We start from the raw sequence: 17288 nt of genomic DNA on the forward strand, positions 1-17288 counted from the left end.
ACTTTTCAGAACGTTTTTGTTTCTAAGATTGCCATACAAAGGAAAATCTGTCTAGTTCATTGACTTGTTGACTCTGCATCAAGAGCTGAAATGTGTATTCTAATGCACTTGCTTTGATCTCTCATTTGACTGTTTATCAAAGCTGATTACACTCTGAATACACAAATCCTCTTAGCTTCAAAATTATGTAAAAATAATGGATAATAGAGCATTTTAAAGGATTCTCTGCTATTCCAATTTGGTTTTATGGTTGTAATATGGCTATTAGGTCAGGGAAGGGGGTCTGTTTTTATGTTTAGTTCCTTTGCTAAGATCCAGTCTTTTGCCACATTGGATTAGAAAGTTTTTTCAGCCAAACTTGCTCATGCAGTAACGCAAGAGCTGTTTTAGTACACATCAAAAGGAATCGTAACGAACATATGAAACTCACTTCATTCCGCTCACCACAAAGTAGGGGCTTACACTTTTTGAAAAGCTGTAAGTATGTGCTTCCTTTATCTGCATATAAGTTGAAACATCATAAAATAGCCGTTGATGTATTTATTCAATTAAAGATAATTATGTATTATATCACTTTACAAATTTCAACAGCTTAAAGTCCAACATTTTCAAAGAACGTTTATTTAGTCTCTGCTAGTTATTGGAGGCGCTATGATAAATATTTTATATATGTTAACAGATTATTTGCCTAAGCTTACGGCACTAATTTTAGTGGCAGAGTCAGGAATAGAACACGGATCTCTAACATCTCATTCTGGCACGTTTTAAGTTTCATCAACCATTTACTTGATTCTTCTAACGTAATCCAGAAATTTTCTTCCAATCTCAGTCTTAATCTCATATTTTTAAGAAAGGAAAAAATATACACATGTGGGCAGTTGGGAGAATGTCCTCCCTGAAAATGGCACGCACGTTGGTGCTTTGTTGTTTCCCTTGTCCACACTTTGTATGGCTCTAGAATTGCTTCTTGAAGCAAACCATTATTAAGCGAGGCAGCCAGAGCCGGTTTTATAAGTCAATATGTTCATGCCGGAGCCTTTTCAAAGTAAACTCATGGAGCATTTATTCTGTTTTTTAATATGGCTCACGACTGACCTGTAAGTTCTTGTGGACAAGCTGAAGTGCAAACACGGGAAAGGGAACGACACTCCGTGCCGCCAGTTCACGCGATCCCTGTCAACTTTGGCAGTCCTGGCCAAGAGCGGCCTGTGGCCCTCGAGCATTGCTTTGCAGACGCTGTACATACCTTGAACAGACACTTGAGGTTGTAAAACAGTAACCAGCCCAAGCTGGACTGTGTGTTTTAAGCAGTGATAGAGACCCTTTGGCGATTCTCAAGTGACCATGGGCTTGATTTCATGCACACTTCCAATTTTTTTGTGATCAACTTGCCCACCTCCACTTTGTCTCTTCCTTCCTCCAAATGGTCACGAGTGTGACCTAAAAGAGAGTGATCATAAAAAGGCAACTTCTTCTTTCACTAGTTCTAGTTTTCTTTAATTGAGTTTTTTAACTTTTTGTCCTGTCACTCAGTGATTTTCAGAGTGTGTCTTAACAAACCAAGAGTGAAGCATGAAATCAATTTAGTGGGTCACAACTACACTTTGAAATCTGATAGAATGGACTAAAAATATGAGAGAGTGCTGCATGAAGTAAGAGTATTTTTGAAACTTTTGTGTCAGTTATGTGTGTGGGTGTGTTTAGAGTAATACATAAATTCCTAGAATGCTTGCTGGTCAAAAAATGTAAAAGTCACTGCCACACCTATTTTATGTGGTGGAGTTCCTATGTTATTTTAATAATTTCAAATAGTAATGTAATAGCTTTCTCAAATTTGATCTTTGAGTTTGTGTCAGGCTACCATTTATTTTTAAACAAAAATGATAGCAAATAAATGAGTTTACCATTGCCTCCCTACTTTTAATTAGTAGAAAATGTTAGTGTCTTGTACCCCTGTAGGAATAATCTTTGGATCTGTTCCCTTGTGGTCTGTGCAGAGAGCACTGGTCAAGGTCACATACCATTTCTATTTAGTTTCTTGACTTAGTTTCTGTACCTTTGCTTGAGAGAATTATTTTTAATGAATTATTAGCATTTAAATCCTTGACAAACACATTTACTGTGAATATGAAATTAACTACTATTTTGTTTTCTCAGGTTAATGTGACTGACTTAAAGAAATTACTTAGAAAAAAGGAATTACTTAGAATTTTAAATTTATAATTCATTATATATCCTATGTGTGTTGGTACCTACTATTAACTTAATGAAAATTAAATATAATCTATTTAATCATATTTATTTATAGATTTAAAATAAACTTGTTCTGGAATGCATTGAATTAATGAATAAAAATATATTTCATATTATTTTAATCGTATTTTGCTTAAGATAGTATTGCTATCATGTAACTCATTTCTTTTTCTTTTCTTGCATTTTCAGCTAAAATTGATCAAGAGGCAGAGGAAAACTCCCTGACAGAGACTCATAAGTGGTGAGAAATTACTTTAATATAAAAATTTATTCTCGAATAGGTTTATAAAGTACTTATTAGTATGTTTTATCTCAAGGAAACATTAGCTCAGTTTTTATTTTCAAGGATAAAAGAAAAAAAATACTTTATTATTATATTGAATTTCTGAATTTTATTTTTATGACTGGATGATGTATCAATGTGTTAAGTACCAAATTATTGTGAATACCTGAGTACCTTCTCTTTTGGATGAGATTTAGGACTGTGGAAGTACGAGAGAAGGGAAGATAGCAGGAACCTGTTTCAAGAAAGAAGGGTGAAGAGTTTGGTTATAGGGAACTATTGAGTTTAAGTAGGAAGCCAGGAGCTTCCCTTGCATAAACTTTTACTTTCAGTATGCAGATTTGCAATCATGAATGAGTGAGCATAGAAAAATATCTCACAAATCTCTCGGTTTCTCTGCTTCAGTTTTCTCCCTTTCTTCTTGTTAGTCAGTGTTCTCCAGAAAACAGAACCAATAAGATGTACGTGTGTGTGCAGAGACCAAGAGAGATTAGGGAATTGGCCCATAGCAGGCTGGAAAGGCCTGAAAGGAGTTAATGTTACAATCTTGAGTCCAAGGACATTCTGGAGACAGAATTCCAAAATTTCTTCCTACTAGGGTCACCACAGTCTTTTTTCTTAAGACCCTAAACGGATTGGATGAGGCCCATCCACATTATGCAGCGTAACATGCTTTCCTCAAAGTCTACTGATTTAAATGTGAATCACATCTTAAAAATATTTTCACAACATATAGATTGATGTTTGACCCAAAACTGGTTATTATACCTAGCCAAGCTGACACATTCAAATTAACCATCATACTCTCCAAAGAAATGATTACATTTGAAGAAGAATTTTGATTAGAGAAGTTCTTTACCATTACTTTATTAGGCAAGATTCTGTATATTCTGTGAACAGATATCACGTTTTTAGTTGTTGAGATTGGTAGGAGAAGGAAGGGAAGAATGTGTGTGTGTGGGGGGGGTGTAAACAGAAGGTGGAATGAACCATGAAAGACTATGGACTCTGGGAAACAAACTGAGGGCTTCAGAGGGGAGGGGGGTGGGGGAGTGGGATAGGCCCGTGATGGGTATTAAGGGGGGCACGTATCGCATGGAGCACTGGGTGTTATACACAAATAATGAATCATGGAACACTACATCAAAAACTAAGGATGTACTGTATGGTGACTAACATAATATAATAAAAAATTATTTAAAAAAAGAAAGAAAGAAAGTGAAGGGGTAGGAAAGCATTTATCATGCAAATGGAAGTGAAAAGGAAGCCGGAGTAGCAATACTTCTACTGGACAAAATAAACTTTAAAACGGAGACTGTTAACAGGAGAGAAAAAAGGACACTATATAATAATAAAGGGAAAATCCAACAAGAAAATATAACAATTGTAAGTATGCACCCGATATGGGAGCACCCAAATATATAAAGCAGCCAATAACAAACATAAAGGAAGTAACTGATAATAATACAATAATAGTAGTAGGGGACATCACACCCACTCACAGCAATGGACAGATCATTCAAACAGAAAATCAATGAGGAAACAGTAATAGCTTTGAATGACATATTGGACCAGAAGGGTCTAACAGACATATTCAGAACATTCCATCCTGTAACAGCAGAATACACATTCTTTTCAAGTGCACATGGAACATTCTCCAGAATAGATCACATATTGGGCCACAAAACAAGTCTCGACAAATTCAAAGACATCAAAGTCATACCATGCATATTTTCTGACCACAATGCTATGAAAGTAGAAAACAACCACAAGAAAAATTCTGGAAAAACCACAGATACATGGAGGTTAAATAATGTGCTACTAAACAATGAATGGGTCAACCAGGAAATAAAAGAAGAAATAAAAAATTATATGAAAACACAACAGTACAAAATCTTTGGGTTGTAGCAAAAGCTGTCCTAAGAGGGAAGTTTACAGCAAGACAGGCCTAACTCAAAAAGCAAGAAAAATCTCAAATAAACAACCTAACCTAACACCTGAAGGAGCTACAAAAAGAAGAAAAAACAAAACTCCAAACCAGTAGAAGGAAGGAAATAATAGAGATTAGAAATAAATTACCTAGAAAGTAAAAAAAAAAAACAAAAAAACAAAAAACAACAATAGAACAGTTCAGTGAAACCAAGAGCTGTCTTTGAAAAGATAAACAAAATTTTTAAACCTTAGATTCATCAACAAGAGAGGGAGAAGATTCAAAACAGCAAAATCAGAAATGAAAGACAAGAAATAACAACAAATACCACAGAAATACAAAGGATTGTAAGAGAATATTATGAAAAATTATATGCCAACAAATTGGACAACCTAGAAGAAATGGATAAATTCCTAGAAACATGTATCACCTACCAAAACTGAACCAGGAAGAAACAGAAAATGTGAACAGACTTATTACCAGCTATGAAATTGAATCAGTAATCAAGTAACTCCCAACAGACAGAGGTCCAGGACCGGGTGGCTTCACAGGCAAATTCTACTGAACATTTAAAGAAGAGCTAATACCTGTTCTTCTCAAACTATTCCAAAAATTGAAGAGGAAGAATAACTTCCAGATTCATTCTATGAGGCCAGCATTACTCTGATACCAAAACCACATAGAGATGTTACAGAAAAAAGAGAACTAACTACAGGCCAGTATCTCTGATGAACACAGATGCAAAAATCCTGAACAAAATTTCAGCAAATGAATCTAATAATATGTTTAAAAATCATTCACAACCAAGTGGGATATATTGCTGGGGTGCAAGGGTGGTTCAACATTCACCAACCAACCAACACGATACATCATATCAACGAGAGAAAGTATAGAAAACATATGATCTTTTCAATAGACTCAGGAAGAACATCTGACAAAGTACAACATCCATTCATGATAAAACCCTCAACAGAGTGGGTTTAGAGAGAACATACCTCAAAATAATGAAGGCCATTAATGAAAAACCCACAGCAAACATCATACTCAATGGTGAAAAACTGAGAGCTTTTCGCCTAAGAACAAGAACAGGACAAGGATGTCCACTCTTACCACTTTCATTCAACATAGTACTGGAGGTTCTAGCCACAGAGATAAGTCAAGAAAAATTAGTAAAAGGGATCTAAATCAGTAAGGAAGAAATAAATCTTTCACTAATTACCGAGACATGGTGCTGTAGGTAGGAAACCCAAAAGACTCCACCACTGGAGTTTAATATTAAAACTGATGAATGAATTCAGTAAAGTTGCAGAACACAAAATCAATGTACAGAAATCTGTTTCATTTCTATACACTAATAATGAAGCATCAGAAAGAGAAATTAAGAAAACAGTCCCATTTACAATTGTACCCAAAGTAATAAAATACCTAGGAATAAACTTAACCAAGGAGGTGAAATCCTGTACTCTGAAAACTATGAAACACTGATGAGAGAAATTGAAGACAACAGAAACAAATGTAAAGACATCCCATGCTCATGGATTGGAAGAACAAATATTGTTAAAATATCTATACCACCCAGAGCAATCTACAGATTTAGTGCAATGCCTATCAAAATACCAACAGAATTTTTCATAAAATGAAAATAATCCTGAAATATGTATGGAATGCCAAAAGACTCTGAATAGCCAAAACAGTCTTGAAAAAGAACAAAACTGGAGGTATCACAATCCCAGATTTCAAGGTACACCACTACAAAACTGTAGTCATCAAAACAGTATGGTATAGCACAAAAATAGGCACATAGATCAATGGAACAGAAAAGAGAGCTCAGAAATAAACCCACGACTATATGGTTAGTTAGTCTTTGACAAAGGAGTCAAGATAATGTAAAGGGAAAAAGGCAATCTCTTCAGCAAATGGGTGTTTGGAGAACTGGAAAGCTCCATGGAAAAGGAGGGAACTGGAGCACTGTCTTACACCACACACAAAAATAAGCTCAAAATGGATTGTGAACCTCAGTGTGAGACCTGAAACCATAAAAACCCTAGAAGAGAGCACAGGCAGTAATTTTTCTGATATTAGCCATAGCAACATTTCTCTAGATCTGTCTCCAGAGGCAAGAGAATCAAAAGCAAAAATAAACTATTGAGACTACATCAAAATAAAAAGCTTCTACACAGCAAAGGAAAGATTGAACAGAACTAAAAGACAGCCTGGGGCACCTGGGTGGCACAGTCATTAGGCGTCTGCCTTTGGCTCAGGGCATGATCCCAGCGTTCTGGGATCGAGTCCCACATCAGGCTTCTCCGCTGGTAGCCTGCTTCTTCCTCTCCCACTCCCCCTGCTTGTGTTCCCTCTCTCGCTGGCTGTCTCTCTCTGTCAAATAAATAAATAAATAAATAAATAAATAAATAAATAAATAAAATCTTTGAAAAAAAAATAGAAGAGAAAGGAACATTTAAAACAAACAAAAAAAAAAGAACTAAAAGACAGCCTAATGAATTGGAGAAAATATTTGCAAATGACCTATCCAATAAAGGGTTAGTATCAAAATATACAAAGAACTCATATTGGGCACCTGGGTGGCTCAATCAGTTAAGCCTTCAGTTCAGGTCATGATCTCAGGGTCCTGGAATGGGGCCCCACATCTGGCTCCCTGATCAGCAGGGGGTCTGCTTCTCCCTCTCCCTCTATCCCCCGGCCCCCCGTTCATGCTGTCTCTCTCAAGTAAATATATAAAATCTTAAAAAAAAAAAACCTCATACAACTCAACACACACACACACACACACACACCAATCCAATTAAAAATAAGCAGAAGACCTCAACATACCCTTCTCCAAAGAAGACATCCAGATGGCCAACAGACATGTGAAAAGATGCTCAGCATCACTCATCATCAAGGAAGTGCAAATCCAAACTACATTGAGATATCACTTTACAATGGTCACAGTGGCCAAAATCGAAAACACAGCAGACGCGTGTTGGTAAGGATACTGAGAAAAAAGGAATCCTCATGAGCTGTTGGTGGCAATGCCAACAGGTGCAACTACTGTGGAGGGTCATTAAAAAAATAAAAATTTAATTACCATATGATCCAGTAATTCCACTTCTGGGTAATTACCCAAAGAATATGAAAATACTCATTTGAAAAGACATAAGCACCCCTATGTTTATTACAGCATTATTAAATAGCCAAATTATGGAAACAGCCCATGTGTCCATTGATAGATGAACAGATAAAGAAGATGTGGTATAGATACAATGGAATGTTACTCAAGAAAGAATGAAATCTTGCCTTTTGCAACAACCTGGATGTATCTAGACAGTACAATGCATAGTGAGATATGTCAGAGAAAGACAAATACTGTACGAGTTTACTCATATGTAAAATTATGAAACAAAACAAAGAAAAGAAGTGACTAACCAAAAACCAGACTCTTAACTGTAGAAAACAAACCGATGGTGTCCAGAGGGAGGTGGGCCAGTAGACGGGTGAAATAGGTGAAGGGCATTAACAGTACACTTACCACAATGAGCCCTGAATACGGAATTGCTGAATCACTATATTGTACACTGGAAATTAATACAACATTGTATGTCAACTATACTGGAATAAAAAAAGAAAGTCAAGTCCTTAAATTATGACAAACAGAAATTTCAGTTAGTTACATGAAAGAAAAACTGTCTAATGACCAAACTGTTAGTGAAAGAGCCATCTTTTATAATTAAACAATTATGAAATTCAAAAATAAAAATAAAGGGGTGCCCGGGTGGCTCAGTCCATTAAGTGTCCAGCTCTTGTTTTGGGTTCAAGTCATGATCTCATGGGTCATGGGACCGAGCCCAGTGTTGGGCTCCCCGCTCAGCCCCTCCCCCCGCTTGCTTGCTTGCTCTATCTCTCTCAAATGGATAAATAAATCTTTAAAAAATAATAAAAAATAATTATGAATGGTATGAAACATTTCTCAAAGAAATAAATCTTTGTTCCGTGTTCATAGCAATCTTACATGACCGGGTCAGCGATCAATAGTAATTCTATTCAGGAAGGCAGCGTAACTGTGGCCTGATGGACTTGGAGTCCAAATCCTGCTTCTCATGTGTTAGCTCTGTGATTGGGGCCAGCACTGTAACTCAGGGTAATCGTACCTACTCTGGAGGTGAGAAATAAGTTAGCTAATATTGGCCAGGTGCTTAGTTTGGAGATGTTAATGCCATATTGTTTTCACATTATTATCTTAGCGATGGGAAGATGTTTGGTGGTAGTGATAGAAACCGCAGACAGATTTCAGACCCAGGCCGTGTATTTATTTGTTTGATTCACGTTCTTCGCTGTCTCCATTGGATCAGACGTTGGGCAGCCTTGCGTGGTCACGGAACACAGATTCTGGCATCACCTCCGTGTATTTGCACTCGCTCCAAAGTGCTGGCACTGTGGCTTCACGGATTTACCATGATTTTTTAATCTCTGTCCTTATCTGTGAAATAAGAGAGACAATACCTAGATTGTAAATTCGGTGGAGATCAATTCAAACTAATTAGATTATATATATATATATATATATATATATATATATATATATATATATCCCTCATCTTATAGATTTTACTAAAATACTTGAGCTTAGGACACTGACTTCCAGAATGAACTCTTGTGCCAAAAAACAAACATTTAACTGGAGGAAATTATGTAAAACAATCACTTAACGTCTCTAGAAAATGCTCTTAAGGGCATCCAGCAAACAGAGAATCATTCATTCAAGACCATCTACTTCATCTTGGCAAGAATGGTGGAAGTCTGTGGCATTGGACCCAGAACCCATTCTTTCTAGTTCAGTCTTACGGAAACTGCTCTCGGAGCTCTAATCCATGCAGGTACCCTCTCCCTGGCTACCCGTCTATTATTTGACTCTGGGTCAGCAGACTGCCAGCTTTGCTCATCCTGCCAACTACAGCTTATTGCAGAAGTTCTATCCTAAACTAAAGATGTAGGGAGGAGGGGCTCCTTTCCTTAACCCAGCCCCAATTTGCAAGATATAAGCTCTCCCCCCTGGGAGACAGATCAAGAATATTGGGCCCCCAATTGTTTGCCCCAGCTGACCATTATTAGGATGAGGGATCTGTATAGACAGGAAGTGCAAGCCAAGAAGACTAGGGCTACCCATCTCAGCTCTGCTTGTAGAGCAGAAGTCTCACTTTGGGGCACGTGGGCCACTGTCTCACCTCTAACTTTAGCTCCTGTGCAGAGACGCAGAGATCCTGCCCCGAGGTGTGCAGCTCTGTCTGAGAAGACTGACTGTATTTGGAACAGAGGAAAGAGTTCCATGCCTAAATATTTGTTGAAACAATGGAGGTCTTAGTGTAAAGCAGTTAAGAGGACACTCACAGCTCCAGGGTACAAGGAGCAACAAGCAAAAATGGTCAAGCAGTCAGAAGAAGACTTGTAAACGTTCCCCAGGACGCGTCCAGATCCATCGGCAAATGATACAAGCCTCCCTGGCACTAGGGGCTTCGGTGTAACCTCTGACCGATCATTTGCTGAGCAATGGCTGTGTGGACCCACGGCAGCTTTTAGGAAGCTAGGCTTAAAATAAAATCACGCACGTGCCTGGCAGTCTGGAAGTACGCCAGCCTCAGGTGCACCACTGCTTTTCCTGGAACTGCATATGCGAGCAGGCAGAAGCGTCTCTTCCTGACGGGCTATAGGGGTTTCACTCAGCCAGGCTGGCTGGCTCCTCTCCTGCGGCGGAGGGATTGGGGGATTTGACCCAGATTCTAGAGTCTTGGGTCTCCTTGCCAGCCCTGAGGCCTCGGCCATCTCCTAAACCACCCCATTCCCATCCCAGCAGATCACCAACTCTTCTCTCTACCAGTGTCAGCTTCTTGGGAACCCAAGGCCTCAGGCTTTTACAGTTTCTTTGGCTTGTGTTTCTTTGTGCAGAAACCCCTCTACCTGACCCCCCATTCCCCCCCAAAAAAAACCCAAATTTAAAACAAAATGCCAGCTCTCTACTCTCTGTTTGATCTCTGTTCATTGCAAGTCCCTGTAGGAGAGGAGAGATGAACCAGGAATGTGTATTTGGGCAGGTAGCTTTTCAGTCTCCCGTCCGTCCTTCATTTTCTGTTGATGACAGGTTATTATGTTCTATGTGTCATATTATGAAGCTGGCAGCAGTCCATTTTGGTGGTAAGATGGTATATACGCACAGTGATTCTACTTGCTCTGCAGTAAGTACCAGCAAAGCTGACCGTTTTCATGTTCCGACCTTGAGGCAGCAAATACACAGGGAAGGTTTGGTTATATGAATATATTGAAAGCATCTTAATCAAAGGAATTTCTTTGTGAGGTTCTATTTTTATCTCAACGATGCTGTTACAGCACAAGACATTTTATTTTATTTTTTAAAAGATTTAACTTATTTTTCAGAGAGAGAGAGCATGCGTACAAGTAGGGGAGCTGCAGAGAGAGAGGGAGAAGCAGACTCCCTACGGAGCAGGGAGCCCGATGCGGGACTTGATCCCAGGACCCTGGGATCATGACCTGAGCCGGAGACAGGCACTTCACTGACTGAGCCACCCAGGCGTCCCAACACAAGACATCTTAGTTTCCCTTTGCACCCCTCACAAGAGGCCCAGTGACAGTCAGTGACAGACGTATGTGCTTTCAGGGTTAGAACTAGTTGAGCGCCATTTACAGGTCATTGTGATAGCTGAGTTGGGCTGCAAGTGTCTTGAGGATTCTATTGTGATGGAACTTTCCTGTTTCTCGCACTCGCTACGGTTGTTAGAAAGAAAGCATGCCAGGGTGGTGGGCAGGGCCCTGACAGCTCTACCTTAGAATTGCAATTGGAAAAACCACGAAGTACCCGGGCCTCCGCGTCCTTGTGTGTGAAAGCGCATAACCTCATGCTGCCTTCGGTCTTCTCAGGCTGTGGGAACGGAACACCTTGCTTACTCTTTGCCATATACAAAGTTCCCTCCAGTTCCCTCAAGGGAGGCTAGGAAGAGACCTTCACTAGAAAAGTGTGTTCATGAAAATGTTTTGTAAACTACACAAACACAATCAACATGCTTTGAAAGGAATTATATACTGATTCGTTGGTGTTATACGCAACTAATGAATCCTGGAACACTACATCAAAAACTAACGATGTACTGTATGTTGGCTAACTGAACATACTAATAAAAATAAATAAATAAAATGGATAAGTTAACTTTAGGTACTAATTAGAATTTTTTTTCTATAATGGAATATTATGGGTTTGGGGGATCATTTTATGATTTCCTTACAAAATAAAAATATTCAAAAGAATATCTAGGTTAGTATATTTTTAAAGCAAATCAGACTTTTTTTCATGTTCCATTTGTTAGCATGATAGTTTTATATGCTAATTTTGGCTGTTTACTCACACATTTTTGTGATTAATCTGAGAAGTGGGGCTGTGTTCCTATTTCGCACAAACAAAAATGTATGGCTTTTGAATAAATAGTTTGAACGCTTCAATTCTCCCAGAAAGTAAGACAACTGAGCAGATGATTCTTGAACCTTACCCAAAACCCAAATACAAATCGGATGAACATACTGTCCTCTTCAGATGATTTCGCTGGGCCAGCCAAACTATCGTATTGTAGTACAAGATGGATTTCAGCAGAATCTTGTCAAGGTTGGCTGCATACACGCTGTATGTGTTTATTTCAGCTTCTGCTTTTATTTTATTTTTAATTAACGTAAGCAGCTCTCCTCAATTGTGGAAAAATATCACCAGACCAAATATGTTGTTTTTATTTTCCCACAGAATTACTCAGTGTCTGTCCTAATTCACAGGAGGGAACGTAGGGATTCTGGATTTGTCTAATAAATGGCCATTCCTTTATATCTCTATTTAAAGAATAATGAGAGTGGGATTATAAACTTGGCTTCTGATACTCAGAGATCCTTATTTGTAAGTTGTGGCGAACTTCAGGTTTTTCTTAGAATTTTTTTTTATTAAGTTCCACTGGTAAAATACATATTTTATGATGAAACTGGCTTTTTGAAATAGAAAAAGAGCAGATTTTAGAAACAGTTTGTTCCAGCTATCAGTCCCTTTAGTTTCACTAAATTTCTAATAAAGCTGATGGAAAGACCGAAAGTAAGATTTGAATTATAATGATTACATTAGATAATTTACCTTTGTCAATTAATTTACATGATGTTCCAGATAAAGGAAAAAAGGGTGAGAAAGGTATAATTAACTTATGACCCTTATGTGGGTCATGGAAAACAAAGTAATTTGTACCCCTTCTTCATTTTAAAAGGACTAGGTCATTTTTCTAGGAAGTTTGGGATTTTTCTTGCAGATTAAAACATTTGTTTCAAAGATGTTTGTATTTTTCAATAGGACATATATCCTCCTGAAATTTTTATGTAAAGTTCTGTTTTTCAAATGTGTTTCAGAATGAAAGTCCGCACTCCCATCCCAGGAGCTAAAGACAAGAGAAAGAGTAGACTGTAACTAATCTAATCTTAAGTGGGCACCAGTGCATTTGTTAAGTAGAGAAGCAATGATTATAATTGTGCATACAGAATTTATAAATCAACGTGCCTTGCTTTGGCATTGTGATGTGATGAGGAAGGACTGTACGGTTTTAACGTGCACTTAATGTACCTCACACTACTGATCTATTTTTTTTTAATTTTTAAGTAGAATACACTAGTTCTCCCTTCCCCGTTTAATATAAATAATAACAAAGGCAATTGGAAACAACCAGTAATAAAAGGTGAGAAATAGTAGGGAAAGAAAGCCCATTTGTGAAAGAATTTTCAATCACATGTTTAAAAAAATAAATACTATTTCTGCGTGTAATATTGCTTGAGTGGTATTTTACCAAAGCCAAGATTGCATAACGAATGAGTTGAAATGGAAAATTAATCTTTCGTGCAAAATAGAGACAAAATAAAGGAAAGAAAGAAAAGGAATGTTGGTTCCAATCGTTTCATATAGTATGTAGCTGTTCATTTGTCATGGGAGAGAAAATATTTAATCATCCTGAAATGATGCACACATACTTTATCATGTTTAGTGACTTTTAGAGTGTCAGTTTGTAAAGTGTTTATCCAAGGAATGGACTTCTGGCACATGGATAAAATGAAAGTGAAATGTTTAGTTCATAATAGGCATATTTTCCAGAATCTTTCTGAGTAACTATCCGGACATGAATAGAAAGCCTACAGGTCTGTGTTTATCTGGCTTGTGCTAGCAGACCAGGCAGGCTCCAGGCTGGTATTAAAACTGAAGTGACATGGAATGTCTTTGCAAAACCCCCAAACAATTACATCATTCTCTTAACAATATTGATAAAGTAAAACAAAGTCGGAGTTTGTTATTTTCCACATTGGATTTCTGGTTAACTAACTTAAAATCCTGCCAGAAGGTTTACCCGTAGGAGGAGGGCTTCCTAGGATCAGTGGTAGACGCTGTGTTGCATACCTTTTACTTTCAGGCCAGGGGGTAAAGTTTAGGGATGGCACTTTTCTTATACAAAGGGATTTTCTTCTGTGGCTACATGATTTAAATTTTTATAAAATCCATTGATTTTTAATAATGCAAGGGCCTATGACACCTGGAGCAGATTTGCTGGCCTTTGTCACTTATAAAAAGTGTAGGTGTTGGTCTGTCTTGAAAGTTTTTGTTAGCTTTTGTGTATTCTGAATAGAAGGACTTCAGGACCTTCTCCCGCAGACTTTGTTATGTTTCCTTTCAATTTTGGTTGATAATTATGACGGGGAAAAAAGCACATCACAGAGTTATTGCCCTTTTGCAAAGTTTTGTTTTCAAAATAGAAACTTACCCTGTTGTAGAGTTGAGAAGATCTTCTGCATTCCAATGTCCAAAAAATCTATTTGGGCTTTGAATAGACTAAAGTCTTTCCAGAGACTACATTCTCCAACTTGATAGAAGTTAAAAGTCCTAAAGGTTTATCCTAACCAAGGAGGGTAATGGAATCAGCACATTATCACTGGGGATGCTGACGCCTATGTTCTTACAGGGGTGGGGAGGGTGAAGATAATGCAAGAAAGAAAGATTATGCTATTTTGACCACTGATGTTTTATATTTTAGAAAATAGAAAGTAGGGGCGCCTGGGTGGCACAGCGGTTAAGCGTCTGCCTTCGGCTCAGGGCGTGATCCCGGCGTTACGGGATCGAGCCCCACATCAGGCTCCTCCACTATGAGCCTGCTTCTTCCTCTCCCACTCCCCCTGCTTGTGTTCCCTCTCTCACTGGCTGTCTCTATCTCTGTCGAATAAATAAATAAAATCTTTAAAAAAAAAGAAAAAAGAAAATAGGAAGTAGAAATGGTGGGGGTTAATTCCAGGTAGCAGGTGTGTTTGACTGTAGTATCATGACTCAAATCTGTTAGGGTTGTATGGTTTGAGAAACTATGCTTCTAGTACAGTAGATTCGAGGAAAACAGTTGAACGAAAGTAGTCTTAAAATCACTGTCAGAGGGAGGAAGAGATTTTTTCTGGGTAGATGAAACTAAGAGAAAACGAAACTGTTCTAGGTGACTTTATCTATACACACATTTCGTTAGGCAAGTTAAATCTGCTTTAAAAATAGTTATTAGAGGGTTCATTTGGTTACACATTACAGAGAACTACCTTAAATTAAGTCATACCTCCAAAGGGATTCTCAGAGCCCACGGTAATGGTAAGCAGCCTCAGGAGTAGGAGGGTCCTGTCCCCGGCCAGGTGTGTAGTGGAATGGTTAACAAATCCACGTTTACCCTTTTTTCCCAAATTTGTTTAATCTGGGGAAATTTATTGGAACTCGCTATACCTCCGTTTCCTTATTTCTAAAATTTTCTTATTTCTAAAATGAGAATACCAGAACAGAGCCTAGCACAGAATTAGCATGATATAATTACTTGATACTATTGTTACTTTACGATGTTTATCACATTGACTTGCCAACAATGGCTCAAGTTTGAATTTTCTCTGTTGTGATTCTTGCAAATTCTCAAAAGGGTGAAACCGACTGACTCCTAGACAGGTGACATGGGCTGCCCCAGCACGGGCTATCGATGAGGCAAGTTTTCTAAAGTTAATAACCAGCAATATAAGAAAATAAGGGCTGAAAGAGATAATTTTGTGAATAGTGAATGAGCTTTTATAAACTGAGTTTTTGTGTGTGAGAACTTCTACGTCCTAAAACACATATCATCTCATTTTTTGTTTCCTATTATTGCTTGCATCAGATATGGGTAAACTTATGTGAACAATAGCATTAAGAATTTTTTTGACTGGTTTGCACACCACTTGTTCTGAAAGGCAACATAATTATAGACTGAGGCCAGGAGAAATTACAGCTGCATTTACCTTGCGGATTTTTAATCAGAGGTGGAGGAGGGGCATACGTGTGTCTGTCTGGCCCCACTGAAGTTGTGTATGTGCAGAAAGTGTCACAGAGGAAGACAACTACTTTCAGGTTCATGGCATGTGAATTAGTCTTTCTGATCTTGGTTTTCTTCATTTGTTGTGAGAAGTCGGTGTGATCCTATAAATATTGTATTTAACACAGTTGCTGAACATGCAGTGTGTGTACAATAAACACAGCTTTTCCCAAAGAGTATGCATTTTTCTGCTTTTCAAACAGCAATTCCTTTTAATGGTCCACGGTTTTCCACAGCTCCTCTACTTCCTCCCCCAAACAACATCAGCCCATCTGGGTGAGACCACAAGGTCACACTCCTACTCCCCGTCACACAGTCTCCTAAACAGAAACATTTGCATATTTGCAATGAAAATATATTTTAATCCCTCTGGTAATCCTGTGGTGTGGAAATTTGCCTCTATACCAATTTTTGAAAGAGTAAGATTATTATTGGCACATAAAACCCTAGATTAGTGTGAATAGATGTAGATTTTGCATTCTACTTCCAGAAAGTTGCCAAACCTTATTGTATATTATTTAACCCACTAAAACAGTTCTCAAAGTGACTGGGGATTATTTTTAGATGTTATGAAAACATATCCTTACAAAATAATTCATCAAGTCTTTTTTTTGTTTGTTTATTTTTGTTTGTAGTCTTTACATTGCTTAGCAATAAAATCATGAGCGTTTTTGAGAAAAAATTCATGAATTGATCAAAATTCTTTGACTTGAGGATATTGAAATCAAGTTAAAGAAAAAGAGAATATGCGACATGGTTTTCAAGAGTGATCTAAAAGAGTGTGTGAGGAACTAGGCCAGAAGATTCTTGACTCTGCGTTACTCACAGTCAAGAAAACACCAGGAAGACAGCATAGGATGAAAAGGTAATAAAAGATCAGAAAATAAGTTTAATAGATAGAAAAAAAGGAGAAAACCAGAAGTTGGAGATGGTAAAGACATTGCAACAATTACTGTATTTTTTCTTTTAGACGAGGGTGTTGTATCTAGTAAGTGTCCTAGCCATGTTATTTTCTTATAACCTGAGATGTAGACTTCACTCTTTTAAGGTTGATTTTCATTTCGAGTATTCAATGACAGTCACAAGCAAGACTGCATTTTGGTAATAGACGTACTTTGTAGTCAGTTATTTAGAGAACTTAAAATATAGGCCCATTAAAAACAAGAACCGGAAAATCATTGTTCCTAACATTTCAACTGCGAATCGCATATCTGATATTACCAAAAGAAAAAAAAAAAAGATCAGGGGCGCCTGGGTGGCACAGTGGTTAAGCGCCTGCCTTCGGCTCAGGGCGTGATCTCGGCGTTATGGGATCGAGCCCCACATCAGGCTCTTCAGCTATGAGCCTGCTTCTTCTCTCCCACTCCCCCTGCTTGTGTTCCCTCTCTCG

General features: G+C 38.0%; 1 protein-coding gene across 1 annotated transcript in view; it reads left to right on the forward strand.

The window, feature by feature from the left end:
- Nucleotides 1–17288, forward strand: part of FMN2 (formin 2) — a 356215-nt gene that overhangs the window by 281062 nt on the left and 57865 nt on the right. The window contains exon 13 of the mRNA XM_057315375.1: nt 2443–2494. Within this exon, the coding sequence (XP_057171358.1) occupies nt 2443–2494 (52 nt within the window). The remainder of the gene's footprint in view (nt 1–2442; nt 2495–17288) is intronic.

This window comes from Ursus arctos, unplaced genomic scaffold (genome assembly GCF_023065955.2).
Source record: "Ursus arctos isolate Adak ecotype North America unplaced genomic scaffold, UrsArc2.0 scaffold_2, whole genome shotgun sequence".
NCBI lineage: Eukaryota > Metazoa > Chordata > Mammalia > Carnivora > Ursidae > Ursus > Ursus arctos.